The 25,152-nt window shown below is 38.4% G+C and overlaps 1 protein-coding gene across 3 annotated transcripts; it reads right to left on the reverse strand.

Moving 5' to 3' along the window:
* Nucleotides 1–303: 303 nt before the first annotated feature.
* On the reverse strand, nt 304–25,141 carry lypd6b (LY6/PLAUR domain containing 6B). 3 transcript variants are annotated; one of them, XM_058393022.1, is made up of 6 exons: nt 24,983–25,141; nt 11,418–11,556; nt 2,639–2,771; nt 1,410–1,508; nt 1,089–1,219; nt 304–941 (listed from the first exon to the last, which is right to left on the reverse strand). In XM_058393022.1, exons 3-6 carry the CDS (start codon nt 2,742–2,744, stop codon nt 765–767), a joined length of 513 nt encoding a protein of 170 aa, XP_058249005.1. In that variant the 5' UTR covers nt 2,745–2,771; nt 11,418–11,556; nt 24,983–25,141; the 3' UTR covers nt 304–764. The 3 variants fall into 3 exon arrangements, with proteins under 3 accessions (XP_058249005.1, XP_058249007.1, XP_058249008.1); XM_058393024.1 differs by lacking the exon at nt 11,418–11,556 and having other exon boundaries at nt 24,983–25,138; XM_058393025.1 differs by lacking the exons at nt 11,418–11,556; nt 24,983–25,141 and adding an exon at nt 6,191–7,314.
* Nucleotides 25,142–25,152: the final 11 nt, after the last annotated feature.

Raw genomic sequence — 25,152 nt, forward strand, 5'->3', positions numbered from 1 at the left:
GAGAGAAAATAAATCAAATGCATTATGAAACCATGTTGAACTCTAAGAGAAAGTATGAATTTTAACTTTGATGCAGAAGAGAAAATATTGACTTAAATGACAAATAATAATAATAATAATAATAATAATAATAATAATAATGATAGTAATAATAATACTTGCTACTTTCATGTGTATTCTTTATTCATAAATACTGATATGAATATTTGTTAAATTAACATCTCAAAATGTCCATTGATTCACTGCTTCAGCTAATATTGAGTCACACATGAAAATTCAAAAGCTATTCAACTTTGTCCTTCGTCTCTAAACCTTACTGCCAGATCTCTTCCAGAGAGTTCTGCATAAGAGGTTTTTTTTTTGTTCCGTTTTTTCTGGGACAGACTCTGGGCTCCAAGCCACTGGACGAGGTCATCCCACCATCCCAGAATCCCTTAGTCCAGTAAGTGTCCTTAAACGGCGTAAATACAAACCCAATGCCGCGTTACTCGGGGAATTAACATCCTTCTATTTAGCATGTCATTGGCAAACAGTTGACAAAGTCTCAAGAACTCCACAGCTCCTTGGTTTGGATTTGGGCACCGATTGGCTGAACATTTGTTCAGGTCAGGGACAGCTTTTCTTATTGGGATCGGGTGCTTTTATACGTTCAACACTGAGGAGGCAGGAGGAACCTTCTGCTTTCCTGAAGACACCCAGAAGCCCTTGTGTGCCAGTGGCATTCCAGCAGGGTATATTGCAGGCTCGGCAGCACCGTGATGTTGTCACAAAGGTAACAGTACTGTGAGAGCTGAGGTCAGTAGAAATACGCAAGTCCAGCTGCTGCTGCTGCTGCATGTTGCGGCGGATCTGAAGTCCTGAAACCTCAGGAAGACGGAGTTGGTGTGATTAGTGGGAAGCTCCACGTTACATACCATGCCCTCACAGCATGAGACGCACTCCTGAGAAAGTCAAAGATTGGAATCAAAAACATGTTTCTAATGATGCAATGACATTTTCATAAAAACACAACAAAAGCAATCATTATATTGGTCCCTAGATTTTATATTCATTTATTAACAACATATACGCATGGTGTGTGAGCTCACCGTGTGGTGTGTGTTCCCGTGATGTCGGCATCCGCTCAAGCTGCAGTCGCTGAATGAAGCGCACCTTTTTGTTACAAACTTAGTTTTCCCTTGTCGCCCAAAATGATGTACGGTCATGCAGTACTGTGTATCTGTAATCACAGGAATAATGAATATACTAGTTTACTATCGTTTAGCGCAAGCAATGGATACGTTCAATAATTTTACAGACCTCACACAACAGAAAAGAATATACAGGTTAATTTTTAGACACAAACAAGTCTAAAACACAATATTTTTCACTAAACACTTTATTTCTTAAGATGAAGATGAGGCACTCACTCTGAGGACACCACTTGTCTTCAGCCCAGCGATTACAGCTGTAGTTGTCTGATGCCTGCTCGCATGTGAAGCACTTGAAGCTATTGGGATACGGGGTCGCTGAAACGCATATGATCGGCCAGATTAGAGATAAAAACAGTAGACTGTGATGCTATAAAGGACTAGGACTAGAGCTGAGGTCAGGCTGGGTGAGACTGTAGCACAAAAAAAAAAAAAAAAGATAATCCAAACCATGCTGCTTGAAGACATTCCAAACATGGCAACCTTGGCCATATGACCTCAAGAACTTCGAATCGCAGAAAATATGCTGTAAGAACGCTTTCAAAAATAGAAGTGTTAATACACTGAAAACTCGCCATACGAATGCCCTCCCTTTTGCCTTAAATATTGAAATTTTGCAAGAAAACGAATTGAACCACACACCGGCTAAGTTGCGTGTACCTCTGGGAGACGTTCAAAACTTGTTTCCATCAGTGGAAAGCCATCCAAAGCGAGCTTTTTTTCAGTCAGCGAAAACTGTTTCAAAAGATTCAAGATTTTCTGTTGACAGATTGGTGGTGTGGGTAGTCTGTTCTATTTTTAGCCCATGCTTGGTTGCACGACTTCCTGTGAGGACCGTTGACATGAAATGCTTGGCTTGGGTCAGTTCTTTGTAAGCAGCCATACAGTTTACATACACTTCGTATTGGTCATATTGGTCATATTTTCAGGTGGCTGGAACGGTTTATCTGCATTTACATTATTTCTTATGGGAAAATTAGTTTCACAATATAAATCTTCACCTTAAGACCTCACCTCCAGAACCAATTAAATTTGTATGCCGAGGTTCCACTGTATTTTACAGAAACAGAAAAGAAATCCAAATCAAGTTTGGTATTGACCAGCCTTTGTCTGCAAAACAGCATCAGGGTTACACCTGCACAGATTTAGAAGGAACTCAGCAGGAAGTTCGTTCCAAACAGAGATCACAAGATCACAGATCTACTCTAGAAGATAGTTTGAAGCCAAAGCATTTTTACACCAAATGTTGTTTAGAATTTTCTTCTGTTTGTTCACTTTGAATTTTGTAAATCACTAAAAATAAACTATTAAATTACAGGATTTTTTTAACACCTTCACACAGTACTGTGCGTCTGGAAGGTTTCTTTGGTTTCCTTCTCTCCAGCCGCTAAAAAAAAACAAATAAAGAGCTGCTGCATGGATGACAGAAGATAAAAAAAATCACTCACCATCCACAGGAGGCCTTATATTATAGAAGTTGATGCTGTCACACTTCACTACAGCCAAAAGCAGCTTGGAAGCAACCAAAAGGTACACAGTTACAGGAACAGCCATCTTCCAGGAACGGGTTAAAGAGAAAATCTGAAATGAAAAAAAAAAAAAAAAAAAAATGCAGCGATTCATGACAAAAATGAACAAGATAAACTGTGAAATTGTGATAAATGAGTTTATAGGCAGGTGAAAACACAACCCTCTGCTTAAAGAGCAAGGATTCAGTTGAATAAAAGCACTGTGATGCTTCTGGCAAGGGATGAATAGGTATATACTAAACACCCTGAACATTCCATTTACTCTTGGAAACAAAAACAAAAACATAATACACAATCAGGGATCAGGGCAGTTTTAGGAGATATTGGTATGTGGTTTTATATTTCTTAAATGTTCTTTGGTAACAAGGACAAACTCTGGAAGCTGATTTGTCATTCTTTAAAATCCTAAAAACAATGTTGACAGATTTTTCCCTTCTGACTTCTTCAATTATTATTTTTGTGGACAGTAAATCTCTCTCTCTCTCTCTCTCTCTCTCTCTCTCTCTCAGTTGAGGAATACTGTATAAAAGTATTATATCTTATATCTTTACTTTTCGAATTTGTGTTTAATTCTGCAATCACAGATGTAATTCTGTGAACTACTGAACCCTAAGTCATTGACTGAATTGTGACAACAATGACTTTTAAAGGCTTAAGCATTAATATAAAGTTTATGGCTAAACAGTGGGTTAGATGATGTCATGTAAACGTATTCCAGGCTCTGAACAGAAGGAAAATAAAATAAAAAACTCTCTGAAGGTCTGTGAAAATGAGCTCCATTACAGTGTTATTTCTCAATAATCTGAGAAATTACATATTTGCATGTATCTCTACAACCTCTCTATAATCTCTATAAATATGCATCATTCTTAATCACTCTAAATCCATGGATTTTTCATTCCAGCAGTCTCATGACTACGCTTCACTGTCGATCTTGGCATAGCCAGTTATTACGTTATGTTTAATATTCTTCCTTCAGTTGCTATGGATGACTTGATTTTCCAAACATGTTGAGTCAACATCACATGAAAAGAAAATTATCGCCAAAATAGCTTCGCATGATCGGGTGATTGGGTGTTTGCTTAAGGTGCCTAAAATAGATTGCCTAAATAGCAGCACATAGCAACACAAAGAAAACAAGAGCTGATACTGCTAAAAGCCGGGAGGTGAAATGTCTCTTTATTGGCTGTTACAGCAGTAAGGAGCAGAAACGCGTGGTCACCCTGATGGTTAATCATTAAGGCTGGACACGACTATTAATCTGCTCTAATGCTCTGGCCTGAAGTTTCGCCTTCGAGTCGAGATTACTCGTTTCTCAGACGTATCGTTATATCACAACAAGTGAGCGTGCAGGAATTCTACCTAATTAACTCGCTCAAGCTGAGTCCCTATGTTAATTATTACAGGTTTAAGCCTCACAAAAAAATCTGAGAAATTCCGACGAGTGACAGTGATGGGAGTTTTAAACTGATTTTACAGATACCTCAGAGACATTTTGACGAATCACAGCGAAGGAGTTTCTGGTTCATGGGAAAGTGTGATCATTAAAGTAGTCTTTAGTACGGCTGAGAAATAAATAAGATGAAGACTGAGATATCAAGACATTTTTAAACAACTTATTTCCTAACTTTCTATTTAGCAGGAATTAATTAATTTTTTGTAAGCATTAAATGATCCATACTCCCTGTTTGAAATGCAACACTACTGTTTTTGTAACACACATCATTTCACATACTGCACAAATCTAGTATCCTGATATGACAATATTTGTCATCTCTACTTGTGAGGCTTTACTGGTAGCTTCCTACAGTACAACACTTAATGATGATTGTCTAATTGTGTCTTGCCTTAGAGACCATGTCCTGAATATCCTTCAGCTAGTTTTCTAACTGTAGCATGACCTGAACTCAAATGAACCCACTGACATTAAGAACCGTATATGTTAACATATATGTGCGTCATCTGATCTGTTTCTCAAAATAAAAACGATTGTCACTGTTTTTGAGAAATGGTACCTTATAGTTTTAACAGTTTCCTTTAAGCATCCCTCCTTTAACAAATAGCTGTAGTATTTCCATGAAAACCTGGATGTTGGGATTGATAACGGAACAGAGGCATTGATTTAAACCACAGTTAAGACAACGACCCTCAGCTCCTCTTATTCAAAAAATAATAACACATACAGTAACTAACACTTATTAAGTAAGTAAGTAGCCTTTATTTGCCACATATACATTACTTCACATATATCATTGGAGGTTGGGGTCAGAGTGAAGGGTCAGCCATGATGCAGCACTGAGTGAGGGGGGGGTTGGGGGCCTTGCTCAAGAGCCCACTGTAGGGCTGCATCATAGCTGACCCTTCGCTCTGACCCCAACCTCCAAAGATGGTATATGCGAAGAAAGACTTTGCAGTAATGTGCATCACTGTGCAGTAATGTATATTGGTGGTGCTGGGGCTTGAACCCCAATCTCTTGATGAACAACCTAGAGCCTTGACCACTTGACCACTGCCAACTTTATTATGTGCACTATCACAATTCATCATCAATCATACCATGTACAATGTCACGTTATATCATACCATGTGCAATACTGTCTTAATTGTTTTCAATCTTATCTCATCTTAACTTATATCCTATCTTAAATTATCCTATTTTGTCTTGTCGTCTTATCCTATCCTATTCTATCTTATCCTATCCTATCCTATCCTATTCTATCCTATCTAAACATATATTATCCTATCTTATCTTATCCTATCCTATATTATCCTATTTTAACTGATCTTATCTTACCTTACCTTATTTTATCCTATATTAACTTATCCTATCTTGTCCTTTCATCTTATCCTATCTTCTTATCATGTCTTATCTTATCTTATACTTTCATCTGCATTCTTTACAAATAATACCTACTAAAAATGCCATGTAAAGCAAAAATGCAACATCAGGTACAGCAATTACTATTGTCCAATTCCGAACACAAGTTGGTGGCTTGATGGCCGAGTCAGCAGTCATGTTACAGTCTTTAGTGTTAATTGTGCCACCTCAGCAGTCTGGATTACTTGACCCCCACTTTATTGACAGGTTAACAATTAAAGGCACCCTGCTGCTAATCTCTTACTAAACGAGCATCCCGCAAGGCAGATTTGTTACAACGAGCTGTAATTGCTCTCAGTGGGTATCTTGGATGAGATAAGCTTGGATGCTTGTTGATGTAAACAAGATGGAAAAATGTACAAGACAATATATCAGTCCTGGGTGTATCGCTGCATCTACACACAACTTCACATTGTCAGAGAACGATGTAAACCAGCCATGAAACACAAATCATGGGTGGTTTATACAAACGACTACAGTACCAAGGAAAGCGATGCAAGAAGTAAAACTTCTTAGAAACAACTTTCTACATCCCTGCTGTGATGATCAAGAATCAGAAACTCAATACATTCGGCAGTCTTTAAAATTCTTACCTTAATGCCGTAGAATTAAAAGCTCATGAAAACAAAGTGGCCTGACTCCTGAGAGGATTTCTTTCTGGATTAGTCCGACAGAGCGGACCGAGATTGTTCATGTGAAGAAAGGGGATGGGAGGGGAAGCTAATTTCCTCTTTTGCCCCTTCCCTAAAGGAATCACTGACCCCACCACTTCCTGAGAACGAATGCAGGCTTGGGATTGGAGACCTGGATGGTGGAAGCAGTTTAGCAGCAGCCTGAGGCCACTGTGTGAATTTAGCGAGGAAGCGTAAAGGTGATTATCATAGACACACACACACACACACTTTGGGGGGGTGCTTTCCAGCTACACTTGATTTATCTGTCTTATTTCTACTTTCGTTCATTCCACTTTACTTCATATTAATAAGCACAAAAAACTAAAGGACTGGATTTTATTGTGTAGTGAGAGCTTATAAGGGCACACAAAGTCTCCTTTAGTCCTGGCCTTTTCGATCGACCTGTAATCTGATTTCGTCCTGAACCTAGGTGTTGTGTGATGCGCAGCGGCCCTACATTATGATATAACAAGATATCAGTACAGTGGTGTAGCATGGTAAGTGAAAATAATAAGTAGAAATGTGTTTCAGATTCTTTTGGGATGTCCAGTTTGAGTAGGAGAGATTCGGAATGAAGTCATATTTTGTATTCTACAATACGATTAAAGTCTGATTTTTGGAAGATTTTCAGAGATTTCCATTTCAAAGCATTTTGTCCTCTTCACTTCAATGTTTTTGTCATCAAATAATTTCTGAACCATGGACTGTAACAAAATCTATTAACATCCCGGTCGTAACATGTTACCTTTCCTATAATAAAGACTCAACCAGGTACTCATATTGTGCATGCTTGATTTTAACAGAATAAATACATAACTGTTGATATGGTGAAGGCGAAGGAGTCTAAAAAGGTAAAGCCGTGACTTGATGCTTTCTTGCAGAGAAGAATATTCAAGATGGGGGTGTTTGAGCTTTTTTTTTAGTGACAGAAGAGAGGAAAATAATAGAAACTGGTGAGGAAATGACTGTTTATAGATGCTAAAGTAAAATTTAGCTGGAATTTTTTACAGATTCATTACAGCATAAAATATATCAACTAATCATAATCATTATTTAATAAATCTAAAATTTCAGTTGTCTACAAATTTCTGTGGTATAAGAGGAATAGTAAGTTTGCTTTGTTCAGACTGCATCATACTACAGTCATTGATTATTTTCCTACCTCACCACACCCAGTTTTTTCCCTTTAATTCCTTTACACTAGACATTAGTTCGTATTTACAAGAGCAGATTTTGCAAATTGACTCCTATTTAAAATTATAACCGTGTCGCTGCTCCCAACGCCTTGACAACATACCATTCTTCAACCAGAAATCAGGAAGTAATTCTGCAATTTTCCCAGGATTCCCTGAAGGTTATGGGATGTTGGTTCCCATGAAGGCTGAGGAAGGAGGTAGTGAGGATTACAACCGCTTCTGAGAACACTCCCAGCAGGAGGGGTCCGGGTTTGGGAGGTTTAATGGCTTTCCAGAGCTTGTTTTTTTTTCCAGAGTGGAGAGCTTCTTGTTTTAAGAGCAAGCACCTGGCTGTTCACACACACACACACACACACACATCACCTGACATGTACTTTGAGTTAATGCTGTTACATCGCAAGTGAGCGTTTACCGATTCGTCAGGTTGCCATTTTAAAAAGTTTTTCCACACCAGAGTTTTTTTCCTCCCCAGAATATACAGAGTGTCAGTGAGTCAATACAGCGTGTGTGATGACAGACTGGTATGACAGTTAATTACACATTACGCTATACTACTGCTAGAAATGATGTGTGACAAATCCCTTCAGATATGCTAGCTACATTGGGGTCGGAGGGTCAGAAAGCACGAGTGAAAATACTTCGATTTTATTCTTTTCTGATTTTAATACAATTTTTATTATAAATGATATTAATGACAAGAAGCTGAGCCACCTTTTTTGCTTAAATAACAGCGTGCACTCGAGCCGCGTGGATTTCATACGTTTGTGCAAAACATTATGATCCCTTTTAGACGCTTCGGTAGAAGGGAATAGAAATGAGGAAAATCTGACCTCCGGTATAAGGTCAGTATTGCACTTTAACTTATATTTTATTAGAGACTTGCCAAATAACATTTACTATCTTTATTTATTTTTAAATATTTAAAAATTCTAAATTAATTTGTTTATTTCTATTTTAAATAAAACTAAATCCCAGATTTACAACACTAATTCCAGCATTTTGAACATTTCTTGTGTCCCTGAGTGAAATGTGTGGCATTTAATGGAATCTTCTTTCTCCTTTTTAAATATGCAGTTATTATTGTTAAATACTATAACACACCAAAATTATTGGGCTTTCTTCTGTTATACTCTAGCAGAGGATGCAGAGCGAAGGTGAATGTGCCGTAAAGAGTTTTACTTGTCTTTCATCTTGAAGCAAATATGAGTCTAGAGTTGTTGTTTTTTCGGCTGCTCCCTGTTCGGGGTCGCGTCAGCGGATCATTTGGTCCCTATGTTTCGATTTGGTACAGGTTTTACGCCGGATGCCCTTCCTGACGCAACCCTTCCATTTAGTCCGGGCCTGGGACCGGCACTGAGAGTTAACTCTTCAGTGGCTAGGTTAGCGCCCTGCCCGGGAATTGAACAGAGACCGCGCGGGGGATCCTGCCGCTGGACCACCAGGAGGCAATACGAGTCTAGTGTAAAATCTGTAAATATTCCATTTTATGCACCACTAATAAATGGCAGAAAGCTTTTCTACGTGACAAGCAAAATGCCTAAGCTGACTGATGAAGCATCCGGTTTTACCTTGACACCATGTGGGTGTGTTTTCAACTTCTTTTGCTTCAAAACGTCTGCTAGATGAAAAGATTTCAAACAAGAAAGGTACAAAAAAAGAGGACGTCACGACCCCGGGGCACACACGATCGCTTCAGTAGGTGTCGTCCCTTTAGGCATGAGACAGAATTCCTCTTTTACAGAAGTAGATACGAGCTGAACGAGTGAGAACGTTGCTGTGACACGGAAATGCAGTGTTGATGGCATTCAAATGCATTTTATTACCTTAAAGAACTCCACAGCTATAGATAGTTCAATTACACACATTGGCAGTTTATAAAACATTCAATGTATAGACTTCATGTATAGATAGAAATCTTGCAGGTGAACTATTTTTAGTGAAATTAATCCTTCTGCTGTGGCTGTGGTACAAGTCACAATAAGACACTTGAGATTTTTACAGAGTGCTGAAACCCTCTGCTATAATGTTTCCTGATTTATCTTAATCCCTCTCTGTTGGGTCTGAAACCACATCCGTACATACCAGTGTTCAATCCTTAAGCCTTGTAACATATTTTATAGGTAGCTTTCCTTCGTTTGATCGCTGCTGCATGGACTTTCAGTGCTATATTTATTTGAATGCAACAAAAGGTAAAACATACATGCATACAAGATGAACAAGTTTCTCCGTAAAAACCTGTTAAAAAAGGAAGTACTAACACAACTTATGACCCTGCAAGCAATTATTGAGAAAGGAGCTTTAGAGAACAACGTGAGGAAGGTAACACAAAGTAAATATTGAGCCTAAGAGGTAATGTTTGCAGAAGGTCACAAACAAATCACTGCGGAAAATATTCACGTCCCTGTAACCGATTCATGAGCTGAAGGATTAACTATAGTTTACTGCGACGCCGATGCCTCCGATGGCCGTTTGCTCGCTTCGGGTTGAGCATGATTAAGTGCGTAAAAAAATCTGCGTGTAAACAGAAATCTTCCAGAGACAGGATGAGGAAGATTAAAGGGGCATTAAACCAATACGCTACGCTGTGAAAAATTCACTTCGGGGCTGTCTGACAATAAACGTCTTCCTGTGGCCACACACGTGGTAATTTCTGATCTAAAGAGCACTCACTCCTGACCAAGTCAACTTGATTTGAACTTCCGTGAGATGACAGTAAATTATTTATTAGTTCACACTGTCTACATAGCAAGTGACACGACTGAGGGATTTACAGCTTTGTTTGCTAGAAATATAGAGAAAAAAATGTGAAAAATGTGTTTCACCTGGCAACGGCAGACCCTCGGACTCGACTGACAAGTTAACACCGCAGTCTTTTTAAGTTGGCTTTTTAAGTTTAACTGTAAAGACGGAAAGGAAAAATCTGCCGTCAAGCACAACAGATACATTAAATTACTTTTTTTCTGAAATGTTTGTGATTAGAATGTGGCATTTTCAGTATTCCTGGGAGCCGTTAGCGGCTTTATAACTCTGCTGACATCACAGGGGATCGCTGTTATTGCTAGAAATGTTAAAATGTTGTTTAATTGGTGTTGGGTACTGGGGGTGGATGGATTAGTGATGTGATTTGATTAAAACATATCAAATATACACCGATCAGCCATAACATTAAATCCACTGACAGGTGACGTGAATGTCATTCATTACATCATTACAGTGGCATCTTTCAAGCAGAGGGATTTATTAAACAGGATGTGAATAGTCAGGTCTTAAGGTTGATGTGCTGAAAGCAGGAAAAATGGGCAATCATAAGGATCATAGCGTCTTTGGGAAGGGATAAATTTTGACAGCTAGATGACTGGGTCAGAGCATCTCCGAAACAGCAGGTCTTGTGGGGTTGTTCCAAGGATGCGGTGGTTAGTATCTACTAAAAGTGCTTCAAGGAAGGAAACTGGTGACCCAGTAACAGGGTCATGAGCAGCCTAGGATCATAAGCTAGCCCACCTGGTTCAATTCCAAAGAAAATTTCAGCATAAACTGCCGAAAAAGTGAATGATAGAAAGGTGACAACTTACAATGCATTAAAGCTGGATGTATATAGAGCTGTGTAGCTGTAGAGCAGTCAGAGTGACCATGCTGACCCTTGTCCACCACTGAAAGGGGCATGTGAGCATCAGAACTAGACTAATGAGAGAACTTGGCCTGATTTGTTCTATCATGGAATCATGTGAATATCCGGGTTTGTCACTTAGGGAAGTGGTAGCTCAGTGGTTAAGCTGTTCACCTACTGATAAGAAGGTTGTGAGTTTGAATCTCAGGACCACCAAGCTGCCACTGCTGGACCCTAGAGCAAGACCATTAACCCTTGATTGCTCAGTTGTATAAATGAGATTAATGTAAGTTGCTCTGGATAAGGGCATCTGCCAAATGGTGTAAATGTAAATGTCACTTACCTGGGGAAGAGATGGCACCAGGATGCAGTATGGAAAGAAGGTCAGTTGGTGGAAGCAGAAAGATACTCTGGGCAGTGATCTGCTGGGAAACCTTAGGTCCTGGTATTTATGCGGACGTTACTTTGCCATGCATTAGCTCCTAAAAACAACAAAAGGAGCTAAATTTACCACCCACCATTTTCCAGTGACATTCAGTGTCATATTAGGTACAACTCTTGAAATGATGGAAAATATAAATAAATAAAATAAATAAATTTATTGAAATTATTTTAATTATTATTTAAATAAATAAATAAACAAACAAACAAATAAATAAATAAAGGCAAACTACACCAACAATAAATGACTTGAAAAGAGTTGTTTCTTTATTTGGTCACTGGATTATATTTATTATATTATATAATATTATTTATTTATTTTTATTACATAACTTTATAAGCTTTGCTCTTTATTATTATTATTATTATTATTATCATTATTATTGTTATTATTAATAAAGGGACTAGGTCTAATGTAACAGCTTTCCTGAGAAGCACACCTGCTTGCATGAAACGCTCAGATCATCAACTCAAATAGCGTAAGCTTCAACAGTCACACATGGGACACTCAAGTGCACTTGCTAGGGGAAGCCCTCATGGACAGCAAGAGGGATCAGATCACATTTCTGTTTCTGGGGAATGTAAGGAGTTGTCACGCAAACCCACATCTTCCTGAGTGCTGAGGGCTCAAGGAAAGGAATTAATCAATCATTTTTTATGATGTTCCCTGTGGTTGTGTGTGTGTGCTAAATGGGAATTCTTTAAATACAACCTGAAAGTTAAGAAATGACCCAGAATTTCACTAATGGAAAAGGCTAACTTTGGCATAATATAAAGGTCATCCAGATTATCAGACAGACAGGCAGGCAGGCAGACAGACAGACAGATAGATAGATCCATGAGGTCTAAAATTATGTGGGTTTATGGTATAAGATGATTCAACTATTCCAAATTGTTTCCCTAATGTCAATCAGTGAGAGAGAGAGAGAGAGAGAGAGAGAGAGAACAGGATGTTAACCCATGGGGCTTTTTGTGTTGCTTTTATGACCCCTTTCTTTCTAAGTGGTACTATTCTTTGTTATTTGTCAGCACTGACCAAGTCAGCAGACAGACACCGCTTGTAAAGTACCAATAGCCTGAGGACAGTACAACAGCAATAAAAAGACATGAAGGATCTTCCTGCTGTGAAGACCACAAGAATCCAGACTGATGTTTGACCTCCTGTGGTTCTGTTGAAATCAGCAGTATAACTGAGAACTTTGGGTAACATACTTGATGTACCAACAGCCATACTGAGAGCACTTTAAGATTTTAGAGTTTTTCTCTAGACCTGGACAAGACATCATAGAGTCCTAATAGAAAATGAGGTGATAAAGGAACGCAGGACGCAGCTTCATCTGCAACTGACCAATACAAAAATGTCCTACATATGTTTACATCATTTTAGGGACAAAACTTTATTTTCATTTCTTTAGTTTCTTTCCAACAGAGAGACAGACAGACAGACAGAAAGAAAGAGAGAGAGAGAGAGAGAGAGAGAGAGAGAGAGAGAGAGAGAAAGAAAGAAAGAAAGAAAGAAAGAAAGAAAGAAAGAAAGAAAGAAAGACAGCATAGTAGAGCAATCTTCAATACTAGTGGTGATTTTCTCTCAAGGTTCTTTTCCCAATCTTTCATACATTTAGACACAAAAATCAGTTCTATTAAAATCAGCTTCATTATACAATTAATTGTTTCATATCCTTATTTATTTATTTACCTTGCTGTTAAATCCTCCTGAGCTGCCTGATCACTATATTTACTCACTTCAGAGCACGACATAACAGCTTGCTCCATGTCCAGTGAAACACCATTTCAGGTTCAGTTCAGGTCTCTTGATCAACAACATTAAAGCACTGGCAACTTGCCTTTGTTTAGCTGAGATAGCTTAAGCAGACATGCCCTGCACATTAGTGAGATTTATTTCCTCATTCCTGGCACAAATAGTTTTTAGTTACATACACAGCCATGTATGGCCATGTGATGTATAGAACATCTTGTTTCAGAAACATAGGAATTAATTTTTCCATTTTTGCAGGGCTAAAAGCATATCTTCTAGGAAAGGTTTTCCACTAGATGTTGGAGCGTGGATGTGTGGATTTGTGATCATTAAGCTACAGGGGCATTAGTGAGATCAGACACTGAGGAGGTCTGGGGTTCGGTCAGTGTTCTAGTTCATCCTAAAGGTGTTCAGTGGGGTTGAGTCAGAGTCAGTAATCTGTGCAGGACACTTCAGTTCTTCCACTCCAACCTTAACCTCCACACCATGACTTCATGGAGCTCTGTGCTTTGTGCACAGCTGCATTGTCATCCTGGAACTGGGTTTGAGCCTCTTAGTTCCAGACCACATACTTCTGGCCATACAGTGTATACATGTAAAGTGTAACATTAAGCATATTTTGTTCCAAAACACATTCCAATTGGCTTCTGAACTGCTTTTAAACAAATTTCTGATAAACCTCAAGCACTTTCTTCACACAGTGTATATCTCTCTAATTCGTTTATTCCATTATCCCACTTTATTCACCTACAGACTCTTACATCTTAAACACTCTTCACTTTCAATGTTTTTCTGTTTCCACCTGGGATCCACCTCTGTGTATTTAAGGGTCATAAAATTGCCTTTTCGTTTGCCTGAAGGCATTTTAAAGGAGAAAAAAAACAGCACTATTGTGGGGTAATAAATTTGTGAGCATAAAGCCCTGCTGTTATCTGATCAGGTCTATGTACGGTGAGGGTAGAAAATCCTGATAGCTTCCTCAGGCATATTTGTTAAGGGCAGCATTGTGAATTATGATTAAGGCAGAACCCTGTTGTATATCTTTGACTGTAGGAAGAAATTATACGATAATATATGATTTTACAAATTGGTTTTGAATATGTCTTTTATAGAAAAGCAACCATCAATTCTTTCTAAGGATGCTTTGCAAACTGGATAAGTCAATGGGAAGACCATAAAATATATGGCTGCAGGAAAATACTGGCACCCTAAACTTTATTTATTAATTCAAACTTTAACCAGACTACTGGTCAAAAAACTAGTGTTTAACCGCAATACTTCACTGAAATATTCAACTAGTATTGAAACAGGTTGAGCAATTGAGCCCAAATGTTAAGATAAAGGCAGTAAAACTCAGCACTGTTTGGCCCCTGCAATGAACCGGGAAAAGGGCTAACTTTCAGAAGGAGGCCCAGCGGATCCTCTTCCATGCTGTTTTAAAAAGTCCAACAAGCATTTTGGTAAAATTACACATTTCTCACATTTCACTTCATGCTTTAGAGATCTTGCATGGCCTTTGCTATGTTCAGAGTATTTGCTGGTACATGAAACCTCAAAGCTGATTAAGATCATACTGTTTCTTGAACATTCATCTATTATCATGTACTAAATAAACAATCTTAGCTGCAAGCTAAGCTTTCCATTCAAGCTCTTTTTTTGAAGCCAGACATGAACAAGGGCTCAATTCAAGAAGGGAGTAAGAAAATGAATATAATGTATTAATTTATAATGAATAGATATCTACAGTTTCAGCTTGAATTCCACAGTAGTCTGCTATTATAGCTATACGACAATATGATGATATATATATATATGTATGACCAAACTGATAATAATAGATCAAATTAAAGACAATGGCTACCTGCAGACCTCACAGGTTTTGTCACTTTCTTATAAGAAACTAACCCCTCACTCACTGGCTCTCTCATTACAAGTGGGTGAGAGACCAAGGTCTGTTTAATTGGCCAACTGATTACAGCGTATACACCCTCGAGTTCACTCTCCTCCTCCTCCATCAGTCTCTCAGAGGCTCTCCTGTTCACTGGCCCATGAGTTCAGAAGGATCGCGATCCCAGAACAAGGTTTCCCTTTGTGCGTCTCACTTGGCTGGGAAATAGAGATGAGTTTGTCCATTGCCTTCGAGGCCACAGAGAGGGCTGGAAGAGGCCCCAGGAGAAACTAGTCTCAGGTATCACTAACGTCAGCACTGAGTAGATGAATCAAGCCCTCACAATTTGAGATTGTTCAAAAATGGTTCCAGCGTTGCAAATTCCTAAGACCATAGCTGGCATGTACTACCAATTCATTTCACTGACAGATCTGTCCTTGGCAGATTAACACCTTTGAGTGATGGCGTATCATGTTCTGCTGATTTAAAATGAAAAATCACACTAAGACTAGATGATCTAATCTTACATGAAATAAAGAAAGAAGAAAAAAACTCAATTTTGGGCCATCACAGCATTTTGCACCTTGGCATAGATTCTCTGGAACTGTACTAGAAAGATAAACACCATTCTTCTAAAACATATTCTCTTAGTTAGAGTTTTGATGTCAGGCAACTGTGCAGGAATATCATTTAGATCAATTTTGTACTTGTCAAACAATTCAAGTGACCCCTCCTGCTCTTTAAATGGGGGTGGAGTCAACTTTGAAGTGACCACTACCATCAGGGATGTTTCATTATAAGATGTAATCTTGTTTCATTAAATAATGAATTTCATTATTATTAATTATGTTTCCCATGTTACTTTACAGGATATAATCATCACTCAGAAGAACTTCATATTGATTTGCAATGACTCTTTATTTACAGAGTCCTAAACCATACCAAAAAATACCTTGGTACAGCAACAGGGCCACCAGAGTTTCCTTTAATTTGTCACCAGCCTGTATGTATATCCAAAAATCACAACAATGCAGTGCTTTTTATATAATTTGGACATAAAAAGCACAACATTCAAACAGAATGGTCTGGATCTCACATCAGATTTCAAATTAATACATGGTGTTGTCAGTGTACGAATGAAGCCAAATAAAGCCATGGACAATTACTGTTTTTTTGGTGAGAGCACAATGTTGTTTTTCGAGGTTGATACCTCTTTTGTGTTTTAAGAGCTGAAAATAAGGCCCATTCACTGACCAAGGATTATCTTGCTTAGATTTCATGAATTTTAACAACCCAACATCCCTTGAATAGTAACGTAGCCTTTCACGCTTGAAGATATGGGGAATCAAATCTAAAATACTAGATGATTGAAATGTACTTTGTCAAAACTAATATCATTTAAACAACTGTAAGAAACTCTGACCCAAAATCAGGTCTCTTTTTTAATTTACTTTTTCTGCATGTTTTCAGAAACCTCCATCTACCTTGGTGATGATGTCCATTCTTCTTAAGAATAAACCTGTATAATGAAACCTCACCTCACCACAAACCTAATATAAAGAGAAGCACTTCACTGTTACACACTCAAGCAAAAAAAAAAAAGGTTTAATTGGGTGTGTAACTTGGTGAAATTTGGGTTGGGTTATTTTCATTTAGTCTGGACCACTCTCAATATATTTCCAGAGGTCTTCTGGAAGAAGCCATCTCTTTAATTAACTTGCCACAATGTCCTGGTTGAGGACAAACCAAGCAGAAAGCCCAGACCCAAGTGGCTATTACCTCTGGCGGGGCTTTTGTCAATTGCTGATTTGGGGCTGCTCTGATCTAATCTCCCAAGATGATGAGAGATTGGGTTTTATCCCTGCATCGCCTCATCAAGCTAAGATTAAATAAAAGCCTTTAGCTGTCTCACCTGGGACAGCAGCCAAGGTAATTCAGCAGAGATTCCTGAATGTTTATCCTGTGTGGGAGAGCAGAGCAAGCCCTTATTCTTCTGATGCTTTCTCACATATCATAGGGATATGAGCCAGCTGTGTCGATTGTGCATCTGATGATCGTCACAGGGCTCTGATAGCTCCCGGGCCAAACAGCATGTGATGGAGGTGGTGATGGCTTGTACAGGACAGCTGTGATGTAATTTACGAAATTAGATTATTGACAGATCTTATCTTGGCAAAGATCTTAGTCAGCCACCTTCAGAATTGAATAAGGTTGATATTTTGAACTGCCCATGATGATAACATGGAAAGGAAAGAATTTTACAATTCTATTTGTATAAGTGACACAAAGACCTTCCTACCTCCACAGTGCATGCTGCAATATATTCATTCATTTATGTTTAGCATGGCAGTAGATCTTTATTGGATGTCAGATGGGAATACACCCTGGTACCAGTCCATTTCAGGACACTGCAGTGTATTGCATAATCAATTACTGCTAGTATACAGCTAGAGAATTTATAAACTCTTTTTATAAACTTTTTTTTGTCCAGGTTGTACCAAAGCTGATACCTGAATGAATATTTAAGAAAAGCACTTCACGGTAAACTGATGTGTGACACATCTACCGGACAGGAAAATGCAGACAAATGTTCAGAAATCCAAGCGGTGAGGTTATCCCCTTGAAAAAAAAGTGTCTGGGTGCTTTTCATTACTTTTAAACTGATGGTTATACTTAATCCCTGACCTCATAAACCAGTATCAGGAAGTATTTGTTGATAGATACATCAAAGCACTTCTGTAAGTCTGCCAAATTCCAGAAACCTAAATTAAAATGTCAAATCTCAAAAAGCAGTACTCCCCTAAAACCTTAGACAGGTAATGTACAACTCTGTACCAGCAGGAACCCCATCCCTAAAGAGGGCCCAATAATCCTTGCAAGTGGGACATGCACATTTATTTTTTAATGGTCTTGCTGTACAAAATTAAGAAAACTTACCTTTCTGTATGCCAAAGAGAAATAAAGAAGATATGAAAGACAGAAAGTAGAACTAGTAGCTAATTTACATCTTCACATTATTTTGGCCTGCACGATAATAGTCGCTTGGTTTGGTTATATAATATAACGTATATAATGTTCATTATTTTGCAGAAACTGTCTTGATTGCAGAGGCTTTTAAAATATCTACAGAGCATAAACTTTGCCAAAGGTGGTCTGTTCTATCCTACATAATTTAATAATGGTTTATCTAATTGAGAAGCTTCAGCTAGAACTAAGCCCTAAAGAGGAAAAAATAATAACAGGATGGCAGCTTTGCTTTTTCTGCCTGGGGCTCTGACATCCCTAGAAATGCTCTCTCACATTTAGATAAGACAGAGGATGTGCCTCTTATCAACGAGCAGAGCATCCTGTATTGTCTTGAGGCCATTGGTGGCCCTAAGGCCGAGGGTGACTGACCCTCCCCTGTTGTTCCATTTAGTGTCAGGGTGATACTCATGGGATGGACAGTGGCCCCGGCTCAGCGCTTATCTGTATGGCTAAGCCTCCCCCCGTCACTCTGGTCACAGGTTATCACCTGCACTGATAGGACCAGGGCACTGACCTTAAACAAATACGCATTCTCTTCAGAGTCGATGTACAATACATAGTACTATAGCACACTATGCCTTTTCGAGTAATACAGTTAGTTACATTATTTGGTTAGTTAGTTACACAATAAGTGAGTTACATTTCACTTATAACAGTGAAACAGTGATTTTTTTTCCTAAAGGTCCCCAAGAAGGTAGTGGTCAGAGTTAGATCATGGTACTTGGTAGCTGAGGGCTGAGTGGTCAAGTGGTCAGAGTTAAATCATGGTACATGGTACCATGAGGACGTGGTAGATAAGATGTTGGACTACTGATTGGAAGGTGGTTGTGAGTTTGAATCCGAGGTCCACCAAGTTGCCACTGCTGGGCCCTTAACCCTCAAATGCTCAGTTGTATAAAACGAGATAAATTGTAAGTCGCTCTGGATAAGGACATTTGCCAAATGCCAGAAATGTAAATGTAAATGGTACGCCTTATCTGTTAGTAGAAGCAGCAGCAATATCAGTGTGTGCCATCACACTGTTATTACAAAAATCTGATGACTTGGATTCAAACTGCATGCAGAAAAGCTTGAGAGAAGGTCTACACTGACCCACACCCTTAAAATACTGATATGTTAAATCTATTTGGCATTAAAGACTGTAGAGCCCTGAGAATTTTTCCATTGCCAGATAAAAAGTCAAGAAGCACCCTTTAAGAAACGGACAAACTATCTCATCTTATCCCATCCCTTTCCCAAACCCTGAGGATTGCAGAAACAGACTCCTGTGACAAATATCTTTTTTTACCCTGCGGCGTGACCCACCTCCGAACTCCAGTTCCAACAGTCCCTCCTAAATCATGTCGTCACTGCATGCCAAGTATAGGAGCACATGCCTTGGTATAATGATAGTCTACAGACTGATAAGTGTAAATAGCTGAGAGGTAAGGTACTCTGCATGGTACTTCAAGCAGAGGGGAAAACCTCTATTTAAAGTGGATACAAACATCTAATTAGCAAAAGTATTTGTATATCATCCAAGCAGAAGCCAGGGAAATAACCTTCGGAAAGATCCGGAGCTGCTTTCTGCCAAAATGGAAAAAACAGAGATCATCACAGGAAATTCGGTACTGTAAATCATCCAATCAACTGAACAAGGCACTGAAACTGGTAATTATTGCCAAACTCTTAATTCAAGCCAAAAGAGGATGAATGAGAAGTGTTCTTGAGATAAGCGTCCTTTGTAAACAGCCCCACGCTATATTAAAATTTCTATACATGCTGAACTGTTCTACCCTCTCACCATATTTCTCTATATAGACTTTCCTCTCCTCCAGCTGTCAGCCTGGAACTTTCAACAGCAGGACGTTTCTCCCGAAGCAAAGAGGCCGACGTCCAAACGAGAGCCAGTCGCCTTTGCGCGAATGATAAAAACTAATTGGCAGTGTGTGGCCATTCTTCAAATTCCTCAATAATTGGCTGGATGTGAACTGACAACAGCAGATGCGGTTAACGACCTTGTCCGAGTAAGAAAAAGCATGAAAGAAAAAAAAAGAAAGAAAAGCTTAAACCATGCGAGTCTAATCCGTAATAATTGTTAGAATATTGAGTAGCAGTGTTATCAAAAGGGTCCAAATTGTACTGTTGTTATTAAAAGTCAGTGTAGATTCATAAACCAATCATCAAGAAGCAATTACTGAAGGTCAAGTTACTAGACTGAGAGTTCAAAAAAAGATATAACACTGAAAAAATAAAAAAAAAAAAGAATTATCTTGCCAAATTTGAGCTAAAACATGATACCTTGTTCGTGCCTAAGCTCAAAAAGCTCTGCTGCCTAAATAAGTAAACTGCTTTACTCTTGGCCGAGGCTTTATATGAAAGAAATCTTCATCCCTTCATCTCAGTATGTTCATCTCTTCTTAATCAGATTTTGTACGAGTAAAGGTGCTCGACACGTCCAGCTCTGCCTAAATACACAATGTAACATCTCAGAACTTCTCCAGCTCCTTCTCAGCCAGGCAATGACATTTACAGTTGCTACAGAGCTACACGGCTACAGAATGTTAGGGAATGTGATCCGGAGGATCGCTCCAGGATTGAGAGAGTGTTCTGACAGACTAATGGAAGATCCCTCATATCCGAGTCTTCCTCTTTCCAGCTATCTGTAGAAGAGCTTCAAAGCGAACAAGACCGCTTGTGATCTCCCGAACGGCACGGAGCGACTCCACACTGACAGCTGAGGTAAGAGGAGAGGAGGGAGACGCTCTGCTTCAGCTCTCATCGGTGGACTAAATGACTGATGGAGGGAGATACGGAGGGGAAAAAGAAAGAGGTGAGGAAGGAGTGATATGTGAGATACTAGAGATGGAGAGGTACTGGTGTGATGCATCATGTCAGTGAAGGAATGCTGGCTCCATTTGAACACAGCAGTTTTCTGAAGGGAAATCTAGACTAAAAAAACCTCCCTATCTGTACAGGAGTAGTACTTTTTGCTTCACACATAACATATAAACCCTGAGGGATATGATACAGCTTTTACACCAACTTTCACTCCATTCACTCACACTCTTTAAACCCTGGTCTCCATCCTCATGACCGTGAATTACGGCTTCATTTGTTACACAGTTTTTTGAAGCTCCGATGCCGAACTAACATGAAGGAATTGAGCGCTTGGTTCAATGCAGCAAAATAAATTTTCTTTCACTTTTTAGCACAAAGAACTTTTAAAAAAGTCTTACAGATAATCGGAAGTACATACACACAAGTACACATGAAGGCTGTAAACTTTTATGCTCTTTGTGTTAATGTTTTAGTATTAAAACTACCATGATACTAGAATTAAAATGCATTTATTTCTGTAGCACGTGTTTGTTTTCCCATAAACAGGCTTAAGAAATATCATATCATCCCAATAAACATTTCAAAATAGCTCCATTTATGTAAGTGTAACAATATCAAAAATTATTCAGTTGCTTGCTTATTAATTACTGACCTTAATCCTTAACAAATATAATCATATACTAAATATTACAGAGGTTTTTTTTTTCTAAAAAATGCGTTTATGTGATAAACTGAGCTCAAATAACCTTTTAATGAGAACCAATGAGCAAAGTACTTCAAAGCGTTCAACAGTTTGGAAATCCTTTTCATGCAAAACATCAGTAAGTGTGAAAACAGCGCTGGATTCCAGAAAATATGACTGAGTATATAATAACGATCATAAATATGTGTAAAGAAAATTATGCCACTTTTAGTGGTTCATGAGCGGACTATCAATAAAATACACACTCCAGTGTTTATTTATTTATAACCTGGAGTTACGCTCCAATCGGATTGTGCAAATTTCCCTGCTTCTCTTCTATTCAATTCTATTTGTTTAGTACTTTTAACAAAAAGCACTGTCACAAAGCAGCCATAATGCCAATCCAATTATGCCATAATGAGCAACGATCAGGAAAAACTCACTGAAACCTAGAGAGGATCCAGACTCCAAAGGGAACCTCATCCTCACATATGATTATAAATAATTTTGTATATTTCTATAACTGTATACTATGAAAATCAAGCAGTGCCAAGTGTGCTAACAGGAATTAATAGGTCCATTTTCCTCAGCATGGCACTCTGTACGTACATGTCTTTAGACGGTGGGTGTGGAAGTGAAGGGAGGGGTTCAGCCTGGCAGAATTGGGCAACAACTGCAAACATCTTTTAAGAATAGACCTTAATCTACTCTCACAGCAAAGGAATGCTAAACAAAACAAAGTAAAAATAACACAACATGGAAAAAAAGAGCTTCTCCGTTAACTATGGATACATGAAAAGATTAAGAATACAAACGTTATATATAAAATACTATCCCTCTCCAACTACTAAAAACAGTAACGTGTGCAAATAATTCCAGCTCTGTAGTATACCTACTTTGTAAGATATGAAGTTTGTCAGAGCTTTTAGCTCTCGGGAGAGCCGCATTTAATCAATTATTATTTTAATTTACTTTTTTTTTTTCTGTTTAGGACTCTCTTACTATGGAAAGCCTTTTTTTTACTTAAAAACATGAATAAAGCTAGAATCTAAGTTTAATTCTCAGTTTAGTCTAAAATCCAGCTGTTTCATACATCTCTAGTTAGTTAAGTTGTCTTTATTTGTCACATATACATTACTGCACAGTGAAATTCTTTCTTCGCATGTCCCATCCCTGGAGGCTAGAGTCAGAGTGCAGGGTCAGCCACGATGCAGCACCCCTGGAGCAGGTGGGGTTAAGGGCCTTGCTCAAGGGCCCAACGGTGGCAGCTTGGCAGTCTTCCGGGCAACGACCCAGAGCCTCAACCACTTGAGCTTCCACCACCCTGATTATTTTTCCCTTCCAATTCCTATGTCAATCCGATTCCAATAATTCGCCTTCTCAAGGCTAGACTAAAGATCACAACGTGAACCCAGTCAAAAGCCAAAAAGCCAGACTAGCGGACACAAGAGATCTTAGCCAAAAGGCTGAGAAGCGAAGGGACAGGAATCTTTAGACACAATTTGGTTTTGATTCCTGATGTGAGTGTACAATGACTCTTGATATATCTGTATGAATCTTGATTCTATACATGATTTTTGACTATTTTTAAAAGCTCCAGCACCTGCAACATAAAGTCTGGCGAGTCAGGATTTTCACCAATAGTGTAGAAATCTTTTAGGATTAACTTGATAAATTTATTTATTAAAATCTAAATAATAATTTTAGATATTGATACAAAACAGGTTTTAGATAAAAATGTAAAAAAGACAATTGATTTGCTCAGATTTGAAAAATCTATTTCTCTGCCTGATATTGTATAAATGACCATTTTATACAATGCAATTTGGGAACTGTTAAAGAGTAACACTTGCAACATTATTAAACTATAACTAATGAATCACCTAAAACGTTGTCTTATTTTTAATCTTCCCAAAAGTGATTTAGGTTTGCATAACCCGTCATCATGTCATGACACGTCACGTCATGAACACACTTTTCAGAATTAGATTTCTGAAGCTTTAAAAACAAATCCTGGAAATCAGACCTTGGGAAGCTCAAACTGTGCTGTTCTTCCAACCAACCAATCAGAAGTACATCAGGTAATTGATTTAAAATTTTGAAATACTTAAAACACTTAATAAACATATGGCATCCATCGATAAAAACGTTAAAGTATTTTCCTCAATACAAGAAATGCAATTAAACTGATAAACCAGGTTATTTTTCTAATTCAGATTATTTTGCACATGTAAACACATTCTCAGTCTTTTCCATTATGATTCATTACAAGGGCTGTTAAAATAAACATAATGAATACTAGTCCATTTCTTTCGCTCTTTAAAACCTACACAATTCTTTAGTAACAAGAGAAATTATTTGAAATGTAAACGCATTTGTACTTGTGTTCATTTGTCCCAATTCATGAATCTGAAATATTTCTGCCGGATTCTTTTTTGAGCTGTTAACGTTGCCAAGTGTTGCGATCAGAGATATATAACCACTGCATACACGTGCAACCATTTATTATCAGTTTTAAATGTCTTCAGCTCAAAGGCAATGCTGGATCCTTCTCCATTTGCACCGTGCACCTGTTGTCCAGCTGCTTTTAAAAGCAGGTGCATTCACAAGCAGAACACCCAAAGGAATTTCTCAAAAACAAAACATCAGAGACTGAAATATTATCATTTTACTCTGAGAAAACCCCAAACCAGTGTAGAAATATATCACATTTGATCAGCTCCCATGCTGGGAATGATGGACTGCCATAGTGGGACAGCATGGAATTTTCTAGAAATTTTAAGACACCATTTAAATCATGGTACAGAACTGGATTAGTAGGTGTCTGTTGGGAACACTGGTCTTAGCAGGACACACACACACACACACACACACCTCCTGTTGACAAAATGACTATAAATGCTATGCAACACCTAAAACTAACACTAGGCTTAATCTCAGTAACCAAAATGAAACAATATTTTTTTGTTTAATAAAGCTGCAGTTCTCCTAGTGGAGACCCTCTTGTGAGGACATACGCGCGCGCACACACACACACACACACACAGTCCCCAGATGACCCTGTATCTGTCATACTTGGCTGAGAAGTTAAGGAGCCATTCTGCTGAATAGAAACTCTCATTTCAAAGCCTTTACTTCTGTTAAATAAATAAATAAATAAATAAATGTTTACTTGTAAATAATTGTCTACAGGCAAAAAGCTCACGCGCGTGCATTTCGGCAATCAACACCCGGATTTACTAAACATCATCGCTCGCCGTTGTTTAAGATGAAACCGTATAAGATAAACCTTACCTCGGATATGATGGCTTTTTTTGGGGGAGCTTTTGTTCAAGCGTCTCGCTGTTTTGTAAATTAATAAATAAATAAATTCAAACAAGACGAAACGAGAAAGCCGACCCTCAGACAAGATGCGTGGCAGGCGGAATGAAACGTGGAGGCGGGGCGAATAAACAGGAGTAGGC

Source organism: Hemibagrus wyckioides, linkage group LG06 (assembly GCF_019097595.1).
Source record: "Hemibagrus wyckioides isolate EC202008001 linkage group LG06, SWU_Hwy_1.0, whole genome shotgun sequence".
Taxonomy (NCBI): Eukaryota; Metazoa; Chordata; class Actinopteri; order Siluriformes; family Bagridae; genus Hemibagrus; species Hemibagrus wyckioides.